This window comes from Gigantopelta aegis, chromosome 10, assembly GCF_016097555.1.
Source record: "Gigantopelta aegis isolate Gae_Host chromosome 10, Gae_host_genome, whole genome shotgun sequence".
Lineage (NCBI taxonomy): Eukaryota > Metazoa > Mollusca > Gastropoda > Neomphalida > Peltospiridae > Gigantopelta > Gigantopelta aegis.
In genome coordinates this window covers 40,004,245-40,026,282 of record NC_054708.1, presented here as the reverse complement: position 1 = coordinate 40,026,282, position 22,038 = coordinate 40,004,245, and the positions used below count along the sequence as shown (strand labels likewise).

At 37.1% G+C, this 22,038-nt stretch overlaps 1 protein-coding gene across 2 annotated transcripts in view; it reads right to left on the bottom strand.

Moving 5' to 3' along the window:
• Positions 1–595: 595 nt before the first annotated feature.
• Positions 596–22,038, bottom strand: part of LOC121383290 (tudor domain-containing 6-like) — a 109,291-nt gene continuing 87,848 nt past the window's right edge. For both annotated transcript variants that reach the window (XM_041513213.1, XM_041513214.1), the window contains exons 26-32: positions 21,749–21,788; positions 19,663–19,854; positions 17,920–19,034; positions 17,326–17,442; positions 11,950–12,111; positions 8,820–9,002; positions 596–3,768 (exon numbers count right to left, since the gene is read on the bottom strand). In XM_041513213.1, the coding sequence (XP_041369147.1) occupies positions 3,710–3,768; positions 8,820–9,002; positions 11,950–12,111; positions 17,326–17,442; positions 17,920–19,034; positions 19,663–19,854; positions 21,749–21,788 (1,868 nt within the window). In that variant the 3' untranslated portion in view covers positions 596–3,709. The remainder of the gene's footprint in view (positions 3,769–8,819; positions 9,003–11,949; positions 12,112–17,325; positions 17,443–17,919; positions 19,035–19,662; positions 19,855–21,748; positions 21,789–22,038) is intronic.

Here is a 22,038-nt window from a genome sequence, read left to right as displayed (position 1 = left end):
TGTCCACATGTGTACACAGACATTGGATCTAGTAGTTAGTAATTTGCATTATTGTTGCCATTGCTGGTAAAATGCTACATGTGTATACAGACATTGAATCTAGTAGTAGGTAATTTGCATTATTGTTGCCATTGCTGGTAAAATGCTACATGTGTACACAGCTTTATATCCAGTGAGATGATCAATCTGTTACAAGCTGCCTGACCAACAAAAAGAACAGAAACACGTGTATTATTGTGACCATATAATTATTTTTACTTCACTAAAGGCAACAGCCACAGCCTTCTACTTTTTATGCTTACAGCTATATACCTCACAGCATTCAGCATAGACACACAGGCTCCCATTTTAGTAGGGGGCATGCCGACTTTTGCTCAAATAAAAAGCAAGCATTGAAATAAGTAATGTGTCTGATAACCCATGTATAGCTTTCCACTAAATACACACACGGTAACCAATAGGTTACGACACATTGTATATTTTTATTATTAAATCCCTTCACAGAAACACCAATACTTGTTATTCATTCTTATCTCTGTTCTCACGAACAAGACAGTGTATGTGTTATCTAAATAATATTCAACTGATCACAGTGTAAGTGGTGTACTTATACTTTAATAAGATTCAGCGAACAACAAAATACTGCTCGACTTTTTTGACAAGTGGTAACCCCCTGGCAACCCAAATGACCGTTCTCGGCTTATTTCGATGCCTGTAAAAGAAAATACCTGAATCTGGATAACATCAGATGTTCATATTAGCATACTGCCAAACAGCTATATAAAGTTGCAAATGAATCACTATGCATATGTTTCCACAGATTACAAGTAATACTTTGCCTAAATCTCTCTATTGTTTTAGCTATAATTTTAGGAGTTGCTTCAGAACTGACCACATCTTGTAGACCCTGCTGCCTACTTTTTTCAAAAAGCCTCCTAATTTCAAAACCACTTGATCACGCTCACTGCTATTTACTATATGGAAATATGAAAAGAATTAATATGCAAACAGCATCAACCTAACTCAAATGCTTATCCTTAAACTTACATTTACAAAATAAAGCTAAAAATAACAGCATAATTTGCATATTGTACGATCATGTGAAAATACAAACAAATATCAACAAAGAACTGAGTCTGGCAAGTGAAAATGTTTACAATGTGCAAAGATAGGGTTAACTCAACAAGTATCCAGTTTCTACACATTCAGCAAGCAGTTCACTAAGATAAACCAATAAACCTGGAAAACAAGAAAACTAGTGCAATGAAATTTACAAATGAAATATCCTTATCTATTGTTTTTATTAAAAACAATAATCCTTTAAGCATTTGCTGAATGAAAATGCATAAAACCATGATGAACAATACAAAGATTCATTTGTGACCCACTCTGGCAAAATTAGTTGCATATCGCAGAAGACCATTTTGTACAACTGGCAATTAGTAAAAAAATCCAATACCTCTTTAAAATTGTGATTTTGACAGAAAACAGTACTTTATTGTTTAACTTAATATCTCAGACTACTCGCATTTAACTTAATCAACTTTAACACTTTTCCTAAACCAACCATAAACAACCTGGTTTGTTGCTAGGCAGCTAACTGATATATCACCCGTGACTGGCCCACTCTGGCATTCTGGGTAATTGTTTACAGCAGTATAAATATATATGGCTGTATTTGTAGCATAATTCGGAATTTATATAACATTACGATAGATTACATTACATTACACTGTGATATATTTACCACGTGTACAAAAGAATCTCTTATTGTGAGAGGTTTTAAAAAGTTGAACACAAAAAGTTTAAGTGGTGCAAATGGTTAACAAAATTACAGGCAAAAACTGAGTACCACATAAAATATGTCTAAGTATTTGTTTATCTAGTTTGGGCATGAATAATGTTGTTACATTTGCTATTGATCTCTGGATTAATCTGATCTGTGAATATTTCTAAGATGATGAGAAAAATGATGAGGACAAGATTGTTTCTTCTGATGGAGAGAGAGTACTTGTCCTCATACAGACATCCCAGGCCTATTTTGGAAATGTTAATTGGTACAGTGCCAGTAACAATCACAATACACTTTCAAATGTTGCAAATGCTGTGTTATATGATTATCGTGTACCTGTGTTGAATGATTCTACTCTTCCTGTGCTATATCACCATTCTGTTCCTGAAGTCACAACAGACCATGAAATTAATGACATAATGAAAAGTGGCATAGAACAAACTGATTTGAGTTTTAAGTTTTCAGTGGCCATTATCTCAAAATAAGTTGTCATATACCCCAAACATTTATACTCAAACTCCGACAAATTAATATATTTCAATAAGTTTTGCACCAAAATGATGCTGAACATGTACAGGTTCAGAGTATGCATGTAACTCCCAATTTGTTAATTTGTTTTGCAACTTTTGACTGAATTCACCCAGGTGGGTCACATTTTAAAAATACATTTATGGAAATAAGATATAGTGGTATTCATTATTAAGGAATATTAGGGCTCCGGCACACTTTGACTGGGAACAAATGTGCATCCGTTTCATTTTGATCATTACAATGGAATATTCAAATATACCAGTAGTAATTGTTGATAACAAACGTGTATTTCAAATGTATTGTTTGTTCTTTATTATGACACACAGATTTACTGGCAGGTGTATATCTGTAATTAGTAAAGTTGTTTTGTTAAATAGTTGCACCGTTTTTGAGCGCCGTCGGTTCCCACCGTAAGACTACCTGTGCACACCGGATTAGGTGTGGTTAATCGCACATGCAACGTAGTGATTACAAGGTCTATTGTTTAACACTAGTGTCTTAGAACCAGGGTGGGAAGTAATTAAAACATCTCACATTATGTTCTTCGAGTTCAATTACTATTGTCAAATTTTGTTAACAGACAGTTTGGGATATACGAATACAGATTATTTTTCATTTATTTACGATTTATATGGAGAAAATGTCACAGCCTCAGGTGAAGTGACGTCGTACAGACATTTTGTTAAGTGAAAAACAAGTAACCAATTTCAAAGAGTCACCCTAAACACACACACAATGAAATTGCTAGCCATATTAGCACAGAATGGCGAAATAGTCTTAACAGGTCGACAGTTGGAGACATTCTGCTAGAAATTATGTTACAGTATGTGATATTCAGATTGTTGTGTACGCACACCGTACTGTTACGTATATATAAAATATATTATTTTGTTGTTTAGTTTTGTTTCTGTGTCAGAAGTTTATTAAATATAATACAGCATGTGCATATTAATTTTTTTTTAATCACTTTCAAATTCGATATAACGGCAAGACCTGTACAGCACCAATATGGCTGTTATAAAGAGAGTTCACTGTATATTGGGCATTTGCTATTTACTTCCCTTTATTTCCAAATAGTGTATCCAGAACTTAAAAACTCTGAATGCAAAGTAAACATACAAAATATAAAACTGACCTATGGAAACTTCAAATGCATACATATCTACCACCACTACTGTTACTACCTTCAGTTTAAGAGAAAAGGTTCAGTTGTTTTAAGTGCAGGTCATAATGTGAAACCATGGAGACAATTACAAAATTCTGTTAATTAAGGACACTTTCCATTTTCTTTTTGTGCCAGGTTTCCTTCCACATTCTACTGCTTACATCTTTTTTCTACTCTTGTTGTTGTTGCTTTCCTTCAACATGCTACTACCTATGGCTTCTTCAAGACAATGCAAGTTTTGCACTCAAAGCTTCTATCTGCTTTTTAATTGTTGCATCATCTGAAAAAGAAGAAAACAGGACTTTGTAAAGGGGTGTGTGCCAATGAGCCAAGCCTTCAAAGAGAGTGAGGTATATACAAGGTTTTGCTGCATGCTCCTTAATTTTTTTTTAAATAAACGATACTCAGACATGTTTTTACGACAATATAGTGTTGTAAATTGTGGATGATGAATTAAAGAAGGCACTTCAATCAGGCAAATGGGCCACGGGAACACTGTGACCCCCATTCTGGATCCATCAATGTGTTAAATAATGTCATTAGAAACTATTTTTTGTCTTGTTAAACAACATAATCTATACCATTATAAAATTTTATGGAAGGTCCTTTGAATTAGTCTTGAATATTTACTTATACCTACATTATGCAGAGTTTTTTGAACAGTACAATTTAGAAATTATGTTTTTAACAGTTGTTATAACAGAGGTTCTGGAATATGGTTTTTTGATTCGGGTCACTAAAATTTACTTTGAGCGATCCTGATGGCAAGTGGTGAATGTTTTTTAAACTGACGCTATTTCGAAAACAAAACAAACATCTACAAGTCACTTCTTTCTATTTGCTGTCACATGCAACATTTCACTAACAAATAGTTGGCTACCAGTGATCTTTGACCTATCCATGACATTAATATACCTAGCGATGTAATTTTATTCAAGTTATAAAAGTGTAAACATTGAAAACACAAAAGTTCATTGTTTTGCCGCCATTTTCGTTTGGAAAACGTTAAATTTGTAAATTTATTTATTTAATTTAAAAAATATCACATACTGTAAATCATAAAATTAATGCGAGCAAGTAATTAAAGCGAAAAATGCGGTGAACACATCGACGCAATACATTTTGTTTAGACTCATTCCCAATACAAAAAATGTGCAGGATTTTGCTATAATACTTCTCAATAAAATCAATCTAATTAAAATTAGCTCCACTATTACATGTGGATCTAACACCAGCCAGTTGGAGCTCATGTCCACCAATCAAAACCTTACTTGCAGAATCGTGCCAGTGATTTGAAAATAATTTGAAAATATTCCGAATTATCCTGAGGGTATACGATATGTTTCATGTGAATTACGAATGCCTTATTTAGACCAGTAGAACTAATTTTAATCGGATTACTAACAACACTGCGTAGTCTCCAATGTCAAGGTAACATTTCGTCAGTAAATAATAATTTAAATATTGACCAATCACACTTCGCCTTTTATAACGTTATTTGGGAGCATACAAATTCTAAAAATATCGGGTGAGTGTATTTTAGTGGCTGCAGTACAGCGAACCATACCAATACGTACGGGATAAGTTATCAGTCTTCAATTTTACATTAAAAATTATTTATTTATTTATTAAAAACCCCCAACTAAATCAGTCTTCAGTTTTACATTACAAATTATTTATTTTATAAAATAAAACATGTTTTAAGGCATTTGTAATTCGCACGAAACATGTCGTATACCCTCAGGATAACTCGGAATGTTTTCAAATTATTTTTAAATCACTGGCATAATTCTGCAAGTAAGGTTTTGATTGGTGGACATGAGCTCCAACTGGCTGGTGTTAGATCCACATGTAATAGTGGAGCTAATTTTAATTAGATTGCAATAAAATAAAACTTTTATAATATAAAGATGAAACAAAATACAAAAACTATTTTTCTTAAACCAGGGTTCATACACTTAAAGGAAGTCAAAATTCCAGGGTTTTTCAAGCACTTTCCAGGTCAACTTTACCAAAATTCCAGGACCTTACCGAGTTTCCACAGGTCGTTACACATGCAAGTGCCAACCATCTTTGTGGGTTTACAATAGATTCATTAACTTGACACGCTCCCTGAACTTGCTAAATACCCAGCGGCAAAAAGTGACAAACTTTCTTTTCCAATATGGCGACGCTGTCGCTTGGATCTCGTGGCCGCGTGATCCTCGCATCGCAAGATAAAAAACAACAACAAACATTCACACGTCAACTGAGCCGGTAAACATCGATTGGCCGGACGATTGGCATTTGATTATGCCTCGGAAATGAAACAAATAATTTAATTACATGTTAAATAAAGTAAATAAAGCCTCCGTTTTAGGCGTTTATATTTTATTTGACATCAAATTATCATTTTCAAGGATTTTCCAGACCGCAAGATGATTTTCAAGGGTATTCAAGCACTGGAATACATTAGTTTATTTTTAAGGGTTTTCAAGGATTTTCCAGGCGCGTACGAACCCTGTTAAACGTCTTTTTGTGAATACTTCAAGAATCTTTCTTTTGTTTCGATGTTGCCATTCTATTTTCACTTTCCTGGAATATCATAGTGGTTATATAATACAGTGATGTTCCAAATGTTTTGTTTTTAAAAAGTTCATTTTGCGATGTGAGTATTTTTCAAATTTTCTTATACTTCTGGATTACTGTATACATTTAAACTGTTTTGAACATTTGTAAAATTATAATCAACAAATTTTATTACTAAATATATTCCTGTAAAAATGAAACAGTAGAAAATTATATAACCGTAACCAACAATCTGTGCATATTTCTTCAAACCATTTGGTCTTGACTCTATACATGGCATTTAAATTTAGACTGGTCGCAAGTTGTCACTGTTGTAAGATATCGCATTTGTTAACGTCTATTCCTATGCTGCGCATCAAGAGTACAAAATCAGTCTCAAACATTTGTTAGAATAATACGTCTGCGTTCGCGTGAAATATTGTGCCCTGTAATAGCGACTCGTTTACCTTTTATTCCTACTGGTGGATTAATTAGAAGCAATCACCACACAAAAGTGCAAGGCATACCCTTAACAATAAGGTGTAGTTATACTAATTACACTGCTTTAATTAGGGCTTCTTGGTCGACCCACCATGCGATTAGCTTCAGGTTATGTAGTAGCTGTGAAAACAACTACTGACTTCTTTTAACATGAAAGATGAAGCCCAAACAATATAATAACAACACAACTGGTTTTTATGTGATGTGGACTTTTAACCGACGCATTAATAAAAATACGCATTTTTGTTCACTCATGTACGGACGCAATAATATCATGACGTATTAATTACATGATTTACAGTAAATTGCAAGACTTGTCAAAAAATAAATAAAAAATAAAAATAATTAAGTATACAATATCATGAAATAGATTAATTTAACAAAGTATTTACATTAACAAATTATTAATTTGGTGGTGGTGGGGTGTGTGTGGGGGGGGTGTAAGCCTTAAATATATACAGTGGAATCTGTCTAAACCGGCACAGTTTTAAAGTCACGTTCAGCTACTGTTAATTTATTAAGAATAATACTCTGTCTGCACCGGATGCTACCTATTCCAGACTTCGGATGCAAATTCAAGAACAAAAGAACGGTTCATGTAGTAATTAGCTCTGTCTACACTGGCAGGCTATCTTACCTCTACGGTCTACACCGGCACGCGATCATACCTCTACTGTCTGCTACCTTTTAAACAATGACGGCAGTTCCCCAGTAATTAGGACACCAAAGAAAGTGTTATGAAATAATCACGCCTCTTTGAAGGCTTAATAAACAATGAACCACACCTGTAGTAACGGGTGTAGGTAGCAAGATAAATCGGATTATTATTTGTATGTGTTCATACCTGCGCTAAATAATATCCATCTGTCTAAAACTATAAAACTTTTAAATGCATTCTAGTTTATAGAGGATACTCCCTGAGTGTCTTGTGGTATCATAATTTATCAGCACGAGTTGATAAAAGTATAAAATCCTTGGTAAAAGTATGAACTCTGAGGCTTGCCGAGGATTTTGTACTTTTATCAACGAGTGCTGATAAATTATGATCTCACAAGACACGAGGGGGAGTATTCTTTTAATCATCCATTATCATTCTTTTCATTTGCGACAGTTGTAAACAATGTCAGTAATGTGGTTTGAATGTTAATTAGCAGAACGGCAGTGGCGTGATGTCACTAATGGTAGGTTTAGTGCTGAAACAAAACATTGTCTTGTGATTAAAATCTGACAATCAAGATTAGTTATTATAATTATACAAATTATAGTGCCAGCGATATCTCCTACAAAAGCCTTTAATGGATGATAAAAACACATATTTTTATTAGTTACCGTATATTGCCGTCTAGAAATACTTTCCAAAAGAAGAGTCGGCTTATACACGGAGGCAACAAATTGGTTCATAAAATTCTGATCGAAAACACTCATAACCGCTACTTACAAATTTGATCAGACCCTTACAGCCTTTCACAGCTTATGTAACAATAATTTGTGCACAGTATAAATAGAACACCCCATCAGGCAATATTATGTATTTTTTGTTCTTGACGAACTCTGTCTACACTGGCATATTTTATCAGTTCCAAGTGAATCCAGTTTAGACAAGAGTCCACTGTATATATATATACTCATTTATAAGTTACAAAACATGCATTTGTTTTTAATGCTGTTAATTGTTATAATAGGTAACATGGATTATTTTTATAACTTAGGTTGTTTTTGTTTTTTTCACCAAGGCCAGTAAAATTTCAAATCCACTGGTCCCATGGCAAGTGAATTAAAAAACAATTCTAGAACCCCTGTACATATACTTCTTATTAACTAATTACAGTTTACCGGCCTCAGTGGCGTAGTGGTTAGGCCATCGGTCTACAGGCTGGTAAGTACTGGGTTCGGATCCCAGTCGAGGCATGGGATTTTTAATCCAGATACCGACTCCAAACCCTGAGTGAGTGCCCCGCAAGGCTCAATGGGTAGGTGTAAACCACTTGCACCGACCAGTGATCCATAACTGGTTCAACAAAGGCCATGGTTTGTGCTATCCTGCCTGTGGGAAGCGCATATAAAAGATCCCTTGCTGCCTGTCGTAAAAGAGTAGTCTATGTGGCGACAGCGGGTTTCCTCTAAAAAAAATCTGTGTGGTCCATAACCATATGTCTGACGCCATATAACCGTAAATAAAATGTGTTGAGTGCGTCGTTAAATAAAACACTTCTTTCTTTCTTTCTTTCCAATTACAGTTTAACATACTAATAATATGTAAAGATATTTGTCAAACACACAAACCTAATGCCAAGCCATTGATGACCATCTCCTTTGCCAAGTCTGTATCTGTCTCAGGATCAGTTAACTGGATTTTGTAAACATGATTCTGAACATTTACAACAGAAGCATTCAGCAGCTTTTCTTTTCGTTGGGAGAGAAATTCCACAGCTTTTGCATCCCATTCTGCACCAACAGGATGCACATCTATAAAAAAAAAGTAAAATTTGGCACCAAACTAAATACAGAAATAAAACATAACGAAAATGAAAAGTAGTTTCATTAAGATTTTGGAGTAAAATTCATAACTTTGCTTTATATTACATGCAATTACTATATTGTAAATTATGATGTTAATGGAAACAAGTTGAAATGAGAAAAATGTGAATGATGAGTGCAATAATTAACTGATGCATTGTATTTTTAACCAATACAACAACAAAGAATAAAACATAAAAAAAGACAACAAAACCAACACAACAGACATATTTCTGTCAGAATGAATGTTAAAGTTTTGTTTAATGACACACTAGAGCACCTTAAAGCCGCACACCCTAGTTCCATCCAGCGAAAATAAATTATAATTTGGTTAATCTACAAACCTGTAACACACTTAGATCACGTTTTTATCAAATGGAGTGAAAAAGCAGGTTTTATATCGATAAATACCATGGGAATCCCCATGTCCCAATTGCTTGAAATAATTTTGAAAGTTAGTATTCTGATGTCACCGGTATATGTCGCTCGAAGCACAACAATGCCTACGTCACGACAAATTTCACAGAGTGCGCACAGACTTGGGGTGCGTTCCTTTCACCTCTCCTGGACATGTTCCAACTGTTCTGTCCTGGTTGTATCCCCTCTCCAGATATCGTAAGACTTAGCAAAATTATTGGTTTAAAGGGTTTGTAATGTTTTGTATTGAGACACTTACTTGTCTGAACTTTATTGTTACTGAAAATGTTCACGAACAACAAATCGGATGTTGATTGCGCAAACCGTGCACGAGAAAACAAACCGAACCAAAATGATTACGGTCACGTGATATACCAACGTCTGTGACATTGAAATGGAAATATCCCCTCTAAAAATAGGTTAGACCTTGTCTGCTCAACGTTTTTTTTATCAGACGTGTGTGCGATTTTATGAAATACGAAAAATGCATTTTGTGGTATTACAAAAACCAGGATTACCAAAAAACACTTCAGGTGAATGGAAATGTATATTCTAAATAATAAACGGTAAGTAAAGTGCAATTTTATTTGTGAAAAAATGGGTTTAATAGCGAAAAACAACGCCGTAATGGTTAACAGCTAGCCGTAACTAGGGTGTGTCCCTTTAATTAATCATCGGCTATTGGATGTAATCCTGACAAGTAGTCATCAGAGGAAACCCGCTACATTGCTCCTAATGCAACAAGGGATCTTTTATATGCACTTTCCCACAGACAGGAAAGCACATCCCACAGCCTTTGACCAGTTGTTGGACTGCACTGGTTGGAACAAGAAAAATCTCAATCAATTGAATGGATCCACCGAGGTGGATCATGCGATGCAGGCACCTCAAGCCAGCACTCAACTGATTGAGCTAAATCCCACTCTCTGTCAGAATGAAAATGAAAGAAAGAATTGGTTTATATTAACAGAAAATAATATTAACATTTTACTTGTTAACTTAGCTGTAATCCATGTTAAAATGCGTAGAGATTTGCTTGCTTGCAACCTTGTTTGGCAGTAATGCTAATATGAATAAAGGTTATCCAGATTCAGGCATTTTCGTTTAATTCGAGCAAAAACCAGCCCGTACACCTATGGTCAAAACAAATGCTGATTTTTTTTTTCAATTGATGCAAGGTAAAAAAAAACCCCACACATTTAGTGAAACAACTTTTTAAAATGTTATTATTTTCACAATCTGATGAGGTGAAAACTGGGTCCACCAAGAAGGATCAATCTTACCACCCATCACACTTCACAAGCACCTTTAACGGAGTTAAAAATAAAGACATTTAAACGGACAGTCAACTCAAACAAGAGCCTTATATGTTGGAAAGATGCATACCCTGGCCACCAATAAATAAAAACACTTTAACAAATAAAAAACGTGTAATTTTAGAGTTAATAAAAAACTATGATTATTCCTGCTAACGGGGGGCAGCCATTTTGTTCAGTTTTTGTGGTGTCCGGTGCTATAGCTTGGGGTGAAGTGACGTCAGCTCCGACCAACTCCTGTATGCACAGTGTCAACAAACGCTCTACTTTCATCAACCTGACTTGTAAAACAACATAAATGACTTGATAGTATAATAAACTATTTAACTAAATATATTTCAATTTGCATCAATAGAACGAAATGGAGCTATAGTATTTTTCTCTCCTAAAAAATCCAAAAGAAAAAATGCATATTATTAGGCCTATTGGTAGGATACGTTGGAGCAAAAATGACCACTCACGATACCCACACAATACCCTGTGATCTTAATAAAAGACACACATATTTTCAGTGTGTCTAAACAGAGTCTGGGACCGTCTAAATATACACCTGTCAATCAGGAACCACAGGTACAGGCCATGGAAAGAAAAGACGAATTAACTAAGAAAACACTCCGATTTTTATTTTAGTATATGGGTTAATTTATGGACAAAACATAATACAGTTATTTCGACACTTTGACAATGGTGGTTTATTTTGTATTGAAAAATAATATATACTTATTGCTGGATTACTGGGATGGATATTATTACAGAACATTGCAATGCATCCGCAAAAATCAGGTACGTTTTGTTTCTTCAGTTCTAAGACTAATTCCTGATGTGACATATAAGTATTATGTAACCACTGGCTCGCAAGAGGGCGTATTCACTAGGATGGTACAAACTGGCTGCGCCCGTTATATATAACAGCCGTCACATTTAACAGCCGTCACATTTAACCGTTTTATTATTAACTATATGATTATACTTGTTGATATTAAGCAATAATGTGTATTATATATCACTGAATATGCATACCAGTCCAATAGCCTTGTGTGAGCATCCCTTTAAGAAGAAAGCTGTTTTTTAAGTTCTGTGCCGGTTAAACATTACCACCTTATTTTCACTGACATTTCAGCACGTTAAGAATATCTACTGGTGTCTGACATCTGTAAACTCACCATGCAGTTTGCAGTGGATGGCCATCACTTTAGCTTGTGCATGCTCCTTCAGCAGGATGCGCGTGTCAGACAGATCCACCTCGTTGGTGTTGCCGTAGTCGATGTAGAACAAACTGACACGATTACCAGGGAGTACTTTCTTTACTTCACCGCGAAACCATTCTGTTCAAGCAGAAAAAAACCTTACTATTTTCCAATGGTTTATGAATAATAACTGTTGTAATGACATAAGACTGACAACTTTAACTGTACAAAGGGTGCTAAACACTGAGAAGGTGTTCACAGTACAGTTTTAGTGATTATACTGTAAAATAATAACTGCTTCTGGATTGGTTGATAGCTGTGAAGTTTTCCTTAGAGACATCTGTGGAAACAATAGTGGAGTAACTACCTGACACGGATCATGGAATGTTGTTAAATTGATTTTCAAAAAGTTTCACTAGGTTACCTTTTGGATTTGATTAAGTAACTGGTAAATAATTTTAACGCTTATTTTTAAGTCAAGATGGTGTCACACCATTGAAGCATGCCCAATTTGTGTCTTAACAACTGGCAATTGCATTTGCCAAAGAACACTGTGGGCTGTGGGAGTGCAGAAAATACTTGCCCAGGGTACACACAGAATTTCTAAATTAAAATTCCCTGCATTTCCCCTGTCTATTTTATTGCATACAAGGGCCTCCTGCCACCCTCAATAGTCGCGCCTTTACCTCCAAATACCATAATCAACTTATTGTTACAATATGTGTGTGTGTGTATATACATTTCAACTCATTAATTTGTATTTATTTTTCCAGTTATTGTTAAAATTGTCTAGCCATAAAAACTACAAATGTTCATTGTGGTCCTTGGGGAAAACATTAGGCATTATGTTGTATTATAACTACATGTAAAAGCTACATGCTGAATATAAAGATTATGGTTTACAAATATAACAATACTTGTATATAGATTAAGTCTGGTATAACCTTCTACTCTTGACTTCTAGTGTTTTGGGTGCTATATGTAGATAATATAAATATGACATTTTCTTTGGTGGTACAATTTGATAGTGACCAGATGATTTCTGAATAAAAATAAATAGATAGTTTTTGAAACACATACTAGAAATCATCAGTACATGTAGCTATCACTCAATACCCTCATGAAAAAGACAAAGGAATTGAAAACACCAATATCTTACATTTTTACATGATATTGTATCCATGTATATAAAATATAGGACTCAACAAAATTCCCTGATATTTTTCCAGATTCCATTACATCCAAATAAAATTCTTTGTATATTCCCTGAATCAGACAAAAATTTCAAATTCCCTGAATTTTCCCTACAGGGAATTTTTTAAAACCATTTTGCCTGTCCCGTGAGTAACCTGTCGGCCGAGGGGCAGGACGTAGCCCAGTGGTACAGCGCTCGCTCAAAGTGCGGTCGGTGCGGGATCGATCCTCGTCAGTGGGTCCATTGGGCTATTTCTCGATCCAGCCAGTGCATCACGACTGGTATATCAAAGGCTGTGGTATGTACTACCCTCTCTGTGGATGGTGCATATAACTTGCTGCTAATCGAAAAGTAGTCCATGAAGTAGAGACAGTGGGTTTCCTCTCTCAATATCTGTGGTCCTTGTCTGACGCCATATAATCGTAAATAACATGTGTTAAGTGCGTTGTTAAATAAAATATTTCTTTCTTTCTTTCTTTTCCCGTCTCCTGCTCACCAAATGAGAGTACAAATTCTGATGGATGAGTTAAAAAATGCAACTAGTAGTCCGACGGACGATCTGTCTTTTTCCGACTGACTAATTTTAAATTTTTTTGTTCATTGAATCTGTGACTCCACATGCCAAAATTACAAACCATTCAAACAAACGGTTTATATTGTTAAACAATAACATTGTTCTACAGGCTGGAGGATTAGTAAAAATTCTGGCAGGCTAGTAAATTTTAGTTGGTTGTGGTCCGGCGGGCCGGTAAACTATTTTCCATTCTGCACCTCTAGGCTGTGATGGCTATTGATCTAGGGGATGACTGGCACCGAGAAGTGGATTCAGCATTCAGACCGGTATGTATTTCAACTGTTATCAATGCCTTACAAATGACTGGCACCGAGAAGTGGATTCAGCATTCCTACCGGTACGTATTTCAACTGTTATCAATGCCTTACCAATGACTGGCACCGAGAAGTGGATTCAGCATTCCAACCGGTACGTATTTCAACTGTTATCAATGCCTTACCAATGACTGGCAACGAGAAGTGGATTCAGCATTCCTACAGGTACTTACTTCAACTGTTATCAATGCTTTACCAATGACTGGCACCGAGAAGTGGATTCAGCATTCAGACCGATACATATTTCAACTGTTATCAATGTCTTACCAACGACTGGCACAGAGAAGTGGATTCAGCATTCCAACCAGTACGTATTTCAACTGTTATCAATGCCTTACCAATGACTGGCATCGAGAAGTGGATTCAGCATTCAGACCGGTACGTATTTCAACTGTTATCAATGCTTTACCAATGACTGGCATCGAGAAGTGGATTCAGCATTCAGACCGGTACGTATTTCAACTGTTATCAATGCTTTACCAATGACTGGCATCGAGAAGTGGATTCAGCATTCAGACCGGTACGTATTTCAACTGTTATCAATGCTTTACCAATGACTGGCACCGAGAAGTGGATTCAGCATTCCTACCGGTATGTATTTCAACTGTTATCAATGCCTTACCAATGACTGGCACAGAGAAGTGGATTCAGCATTCCTACCGGTAAGTATTTCAACTGTTATCAATGCCTTACCAATGACTGGCACCGAGAAGTGGATTCAGCATTCCATCCGGTACGTATTTCAACGGTTATCAATGCCTTACCAACGATTGGCACCGAGAAGTGGATTCAGCATTCCTACTGGTACTTACTTCAACTGTTATCAATGCTTTACCAATGACTGGCACCGAGAAGTGGATTCAGCATTCAGACCGGTACGTATTTCAACTGTTATCAATGCCTTACCAATGACTGGCACCGAGAAGTGGATTCAGCATTCAGACCGGTATGTATTTCAACTGTTATCAATGCCTTACCAACGACTGGCACCGAGAAGTGGATTCAGCATTCCTACTGGTACTTACTTCAACTGTTATCAATGCTTTACCAATGACTGGCACCGAGAAGTGGATTCAGCATTCAGACCGGTACATATTTCAACTGTTATCAATGCCTTACCAATGACTGGCACCGAGAAGTGGATTCAGCATTCAGACCGGTATGTATTTCAACTGTTATCAATGCCTTACCAATGACCCAATGACTGGCACTAAGAAGTGGATTCAGCATTCCAACCAGTACTTATTTCAACTGTTATCAATGCCTTACCAATGACTGGCACCGAGAAGTGGATTCAGCATTCCAACCGGTACGTATTTCAACTGTTATCAATGCCTTACCAATGACTGGCAACGAGAAGTGGATTCAGCATTCCTACAGGTACTTACTTCAACTGTTATCAATGCTTTACCAATGACTGGCATCGAGAAGTGGATTCAGCATTCAGACCGGTACGTATTTCAACTGTTATCAATGCTTTACCAATGACTGGCACCGAGAAGTGGATTCAGCATTCCTACCGGTACGTATTTCAACTGTTATCAATGCCTTACCAATGACTGGCACGGAGAAGTGGATTCAGCATTCCTACCGGTAAGTATTTCAACTGTTATCAATGCCTTACCAATGACTGGCACGGAGAAGTGGATTCAGCATTCCAACCGGTACGTATTTCAACTGTTATCAATGCCTTACCAATGACTGGCACCGAGAAGTGGATTCAGCATTCCAACCGGTACGTATTTCAACTGTTATGAATGCCTTACCAATGACTGGCAACGAGAAGTGGATTCAGCATTCCTACAGGTACGTATTTCAACTGTTATCAATGCCTTACCAATGACTGGCACCGAGAAGTGGATTCAGCATTCAGATCGGTACTTATTTCAACTGTTTACCAATGCTTTACCAGTGTGCGATTTTGAGGAGTCTGGGAGCCCGGGCAATCTAATTAAAATTAGCTCCACAATTACATGTGGATCTAACACCAGCCAGTGGGAGCTCATGTCCACCAATCAAAACCTTACTTGCAGAATCCTGCCAGTGATTTAAAAATAATTTGAAAACATTCCGAATTATTCTGAGGGTATACGACATGTTTCGTGTGAATTACGAATGCCTTAAAACATGTTTTATTTTATAAAATAAATAATTTGTAATGTAAAACTGAAGATTGATTTAGTGGGGTTTTTTTTATAAATAAATAAATAATTTTTAATGTAAAATTGAAGACTGATAACCCACCCCGTACGTATTGGTATGGTTCGCTGTACTGCGGCCACTAAAATAGACTCGCCCGATATTTTTAGAATTTGTATGCTCCCAAATAACGTTATAAAAGGCAAAGTGTGATTGGACAATATTTAAATTATTATTTAGAGACGAAATGTTACCTGGACAACGCAGTGTTGTTAGTTTTAAATCACTGGCAGGATTCTGCAAGTATGGTTTTGATTGGTGGACATGAGCTCCAACTGGCTGGTGTTAGATTCACATGTAATTGTGGAGCTAATTTTAATTAGATTGGGAACCCAGGGCTCACAAAAATCATGTAGGACTCTCTAGCTTGGCTAGCATACGAGCCTGCATGGCTTGTAAAAAAAATTGTACAAATTACATTGATTCTTCAAAATGACACAGTCAACATATATCTCAAAATCCTGGGAAACCAGAGTCTTGAATAGCAATCTTTTCTAGTTTCATGCCAAACATTTAGTGTATCTTCTGTTCTAGTGGAGATGCACAGCAGGGCTCGCTGGGTTGCTCTAAAGATTTGCAAACAGGGAGTCTTTATGACACTTAAATTTTGGCATGTTAACTAGTACCCTTCAAAACTTCAAATTGCTTAATGCCAAATAATGTCATACATATTTAGATGGAACACTTTTCTTATGTTAACTTGCATATGGCCATCAAAAAAACATGCATAAATGTGAGGTGTTTATATTTTCTAAATTATGTATCATTTCTTATATTACTTTGGATAAAACAAAAAATTAAAGTTTTCATAAAAAAAACTAAAGGAGGATTGTAAAGGAGGAGGTGCCCTTCTTCAGGCCAACACATTGCATTGTGTGCATATTTAAAAAGCTTCATGTAGCCAAAGCTGTGCTGAAAAGGGAAATAGTATCACTGCTGATGCGACAACAGATTGCTGTGATCACAGCATTTTAAATATCATTGCAGAATCCAATTTCTTGGCTGTTAGTCAGGTTAACTATGAAAAGAAATTGACCTGTAGTACAAAGCAGGACATGACGTGAACCTACCTCCATCAAACAGGCCGCAGCAAAGGTCTCCAACTTTCAGGTCTGTGCATCTGGGTGTGGAGGGGTCGTGACAGCACTCAGTCAGAGCTGCATTCAGGGCAGTCTGCTCCTCCATCGCTACAAGCAAACAACAATTTTCAACAATCATTTTATCATCCATTCCAAATAGCATATTCCAACTGTAATGACTGTGTTGTTAAATTTAATCAGTTAAAAAAAGTAACTTTATGTATCCATGAATACAGACACTGAGATGCACCCAATTTTAATATTCACAGTAATAAACAGTTTCATCTTAAAAGCTACAATAAATTCATTTGTTAGCACAAATGCTATATTATAGTGTAAACAAAACACTAAGAAAACAATGGCTAAATGTTATAATGGTACACCGTAGCAACTTTATTTCATTTTTAACATGGGAATTTAATTATGTACAAGCATAGCCATTTCTGTTACCTACAATGTATAAATACTGTTATACTATTAGTGAAAATTATTTAATCAAACATGAAGTTTGTAGTTTTTTCCAAGATGTGAAAATGATAATCATTTATACCCATGGACTTATTCAAAAGTAATGTAAGAACCAACCTTTAATGTCAAGTTCTGTGCAATAAAACTGTGATGGACTAACAACATCCTGGATTGCCACCTGGAACTCGGCTTCTGTTGGCTGGTGATACGTGAGCGATTCGACTGTCACCGTTGGTGTGACTTCTTTTTCATGCAGCAATTCCCTTACATTGCTACCATCAGGCAAAAAGACCTCAATAGCATATCGGTGCTGATTGTCTGATGGGACAACTTTCACTTTCACCTTTTTGGCAGCAACCAGATTCATAAATGTTTGCTTTACTTTTTCAGAGGACAAGTCTTTTTGGGGAACATCAACCAGACCACATGGGATAGCTTGTACTGGCAATTTGGAAAAGTTTGAATCAAGCTTTCTTATCGAGGAGAATGTTGCCTGTTCACTGTTTCCAAAGTCAATAAAGTTGACCCTGCACGACTGACCAGTAACCTCAAACACCAGACCTCTATTCCATGTGTTGTCCTCACTGAAATTCACAGCTACCACTTCTCCAACGATCGGTTTGTGACTCTCTGTAAGACCCTTGCATGAACTGTTCAAGTTCACCATCAGTTCATGTAACGCGGTTCTACATTTGATGTCATCTTTCCTGACAAAGAAGTTGGTTAAATCTTCCACATGGATGAATTCACAGTCGACCAGGGATCCGTCAATGGGTAGCTCTGCTGAGGACATGTCTGAAGACATGACTACAGAAGGTTTCTTTGATGACAGAACAGATGTGAGTTCGGACGACAGCACATAATTGTCCTTGTACAGGTCAATGCCAATCAGATCTCCTTCTAGACTCTTCACTTCTGCTTGGGCTAGAGGCATTTCCACAGACAGTAAAAATATGCCCAATATCTTCTGGCAAAGTTCACCTTTTTCTGCCATTAACACTTCATCGTTGTTTGCTCGGTGGACTCCCTCAATGATGCAATTCACTACAAAAGCTGGCTGCTTGGACCATTCTGTTGGCAAAGGTCGGATGTTCTTTAGTTCAACATCTTCTTTGTTTCCAAAATCAACATAAAAAACACTAAGTTTTGTGTCAGAAATGATTTCAACCTTTGCTCGATACCACTGTTGGTCTTCCGAGAACTGAGCCACTACATAATCTCCCACCTGAGGGCTGAAATTTAATGAACATTATTACATCATCTTTTAATTTTATTAATACTATATCATACTACAGAGTAAACAAACCCAATAAAAAAATAATAATAATAATATAAAGAATAACCGAAAATAGAACACACATACAAAAACACACACCATAATAAAAATTAACACATTTTCCTATTTAATCAACAATTTGTATTTCTTAAAAAAAGGAAAGTGTCACATGAACTTCAGTGTCTGCTCTGCTATTGCATTGTGCACCCCTCATTATTGTTCTGCATCCTGCTATATTTGACAGGACCCAGTCTGCTATTTCAAAATGCACACTTTTTCCACACTTACAAAAAGTGATCAGTCTGTAACACTGGACATCAAAGGCAATAAGCCGCGATGTGTACGGAACACAACTGACGAAAAACTACAGTAGCTTTCGACAGTTACAATAACATAATTTAGGCAAATGTTTATCTTACAAATTTTGGTAATTTGTCTTGGCATTAATACTCATTATTACTTCAGGTTAATCTCCTTATCATGTACAATACAAAGCAAGCTTCAGAATCATACAATATTTAGCATCCCCATTAAAAAAGAATCATGATGCCTCAAGCCAACAACATCCTAGATGACATCATTACCTAAGACCGACAGTGGGCAAGTTGGCAACAGCTTGGTTCAGTTCAGCCTGCAGCTCATTCCTCTTGTCCAGTATCTCCTGGTCAACAATTTCCACGGTCAGCCGGTCAGGTGGGCAATAATTTGAAATTATCACTTGGAACTGTTGTCCAACGTGCAGACTTCCTGCTAGTGAAGGAATAGTAGGCGACACACTGGAAATAGAAGGAAATATTTTATTTAACAACGCACTCGACACATTTTTTTAAACGGTTATATGGCATCAGACATATGGTTAACATTGGAAATAGAAGATGGTAAAATAACAATCCAAAGAATATTATATTTAGGAAGGTTTACTGAGACAACAAACAAATAATATATATATATATATTTTTAAATAACTGAATAAAGCACAATTTTCTAGTATATTCTATTATATACTCTTCAAAAAAAGAAACGCAAAAGGGTACAAATGGGTTATAACTCCGATTTTATGTTTCCTACCGGTTCATGCTTTGTGAATATAAGGTCATTGCATGTCCCAAACACATTCCCACGGTTACATTCGATAAAACGCAGCTACTGTACAATAAAGTTCCAAAATGTGAATATTCGCAAAAACGCAGCCACGTGCAAACCATGTCACCACTGCACGTGTGTTGTCTACACGTGCAACATGAACACCGACAGTATAAAAGTGCAGGGTGTTCGCTTGCCTGGCCTCTGTATCTGGCCGACAGTTGACAATCCAGGACATGCCACGTCTCAGTGAACCGCAGAGAAACAATGCCATCGGCCGACTAGACGCAGGCGAATCCAGAACGGCCGTTGCCAGGGCATTCCATGTGTCCCCAAGCACCATCTCCAGACTGTGGGACCGTTACCAGCAACATGGATCAACACGTGACCTCCCTAGATCCGGTCGACCACGGGTCACTACCCCCGGGCAGGACCGCTACATCCGGGTACGCCACCTTCGGGAACGATTGACTACTGCCACCTCCACAGCCGCAGCAAATACCAGGTTTGCGCAGGATATCCGACCAGACCGCACAGAACCGCCTACGTGAGGTAGGAATTCGTGCCAGACGTCCAGTTCGAAGTGTCATCTTAACACCACAACACCGTCGACTCCGACTGCAGTGGTGCCAGATTCATCGACAATGGCCTCAACTGCGATGGAGACAGGTGTGGTTCAGTGACGAGTCCCGATTTCTGCTCCGCCGTCATGATGGAAGATGTCGCGTGTATAGGCGTCGTCGTGAACGTTATGCGGCAAACTGCGTGCAGGAAGTGGACAGATGCGGCGGGGGTAGTGTCATGGTGTGGGCAGCCATCTCACACACTGGCAGAACTGACCTGGTCCACGTGCAGGGCAACCTGAATGCACAGGGCTACATTGACCAGATCCTCCGGCCACACATCGTTCCAGTTATGGCCAACGCCAACGCAGTGTTCCAACATGACAACGCCAGGCCTCACACAGCACGTCTCACAACGGCTTTCCTACAGAACAACAACATTAATGTCCTTCCTTGGTCATCGATATCACCGGATTTGAACCCAATTGAGCATCTATGGGACGAGTTGGACCGACGCCTCCGACAGCGACAACCACAGCCCCAGACCCTGCCCGAGCTGGCAGCAGCCTTGCAGGCCGAGTGGGCCACCATCCCCCGGGACGTCATCCATACTCTGGTTGCTTCAATGGGCAGGCGGTGCCAGGCAGTTGTCAACACACGCGGAGGCCACACCCGGTATTGACTCCAGATGACCTTGACCTTGGTGGTGTGTCCTATCACTTACTCACAATGGACTAGAGTGAATTGTGAACAATCCTGCAACATTTGGTAATTATCGGACTCACCATTCAATAATTAAATCAATTCTCCAAATGTTACGACAATGTGGTTTTGCGTTTCTTCTTTTGAAGAGTATATATCAAATTCTATTAAAATAGGTAAAAATTTAAGTCAATACACTATCAAAAACGTTTCACATTAAATACATAAGTGTACATCTGAGACAATGATGAATGAAAACTATTTACAATTTCTTTAAGTTAATGAATCATAAGGTTATTTTGATTTCAGAAATAAAACAAACCTTTGTTTAGTTGGAGTTGAGGCAGAAGGTTCATCTTTTTCTGACAAAAAACCCAAAACAAAACCCAACAATTTATTAGAAAAGTAAATATAAAAGTGAGTATAAACATCACAATTTTCCTAGGCAGCAAATATAGAACTGAGCTATAAAACAAAGACAAAAGAAAAGTACCATTGCATTAAAACAACATTTAACAAGTTTTATAAATATATTTAGCTTTATAGCTATATTTAAACAAGAGTACCGGTGAGGTACATGATACGCCCTTCACAGGTTTGATGGAAAACCAT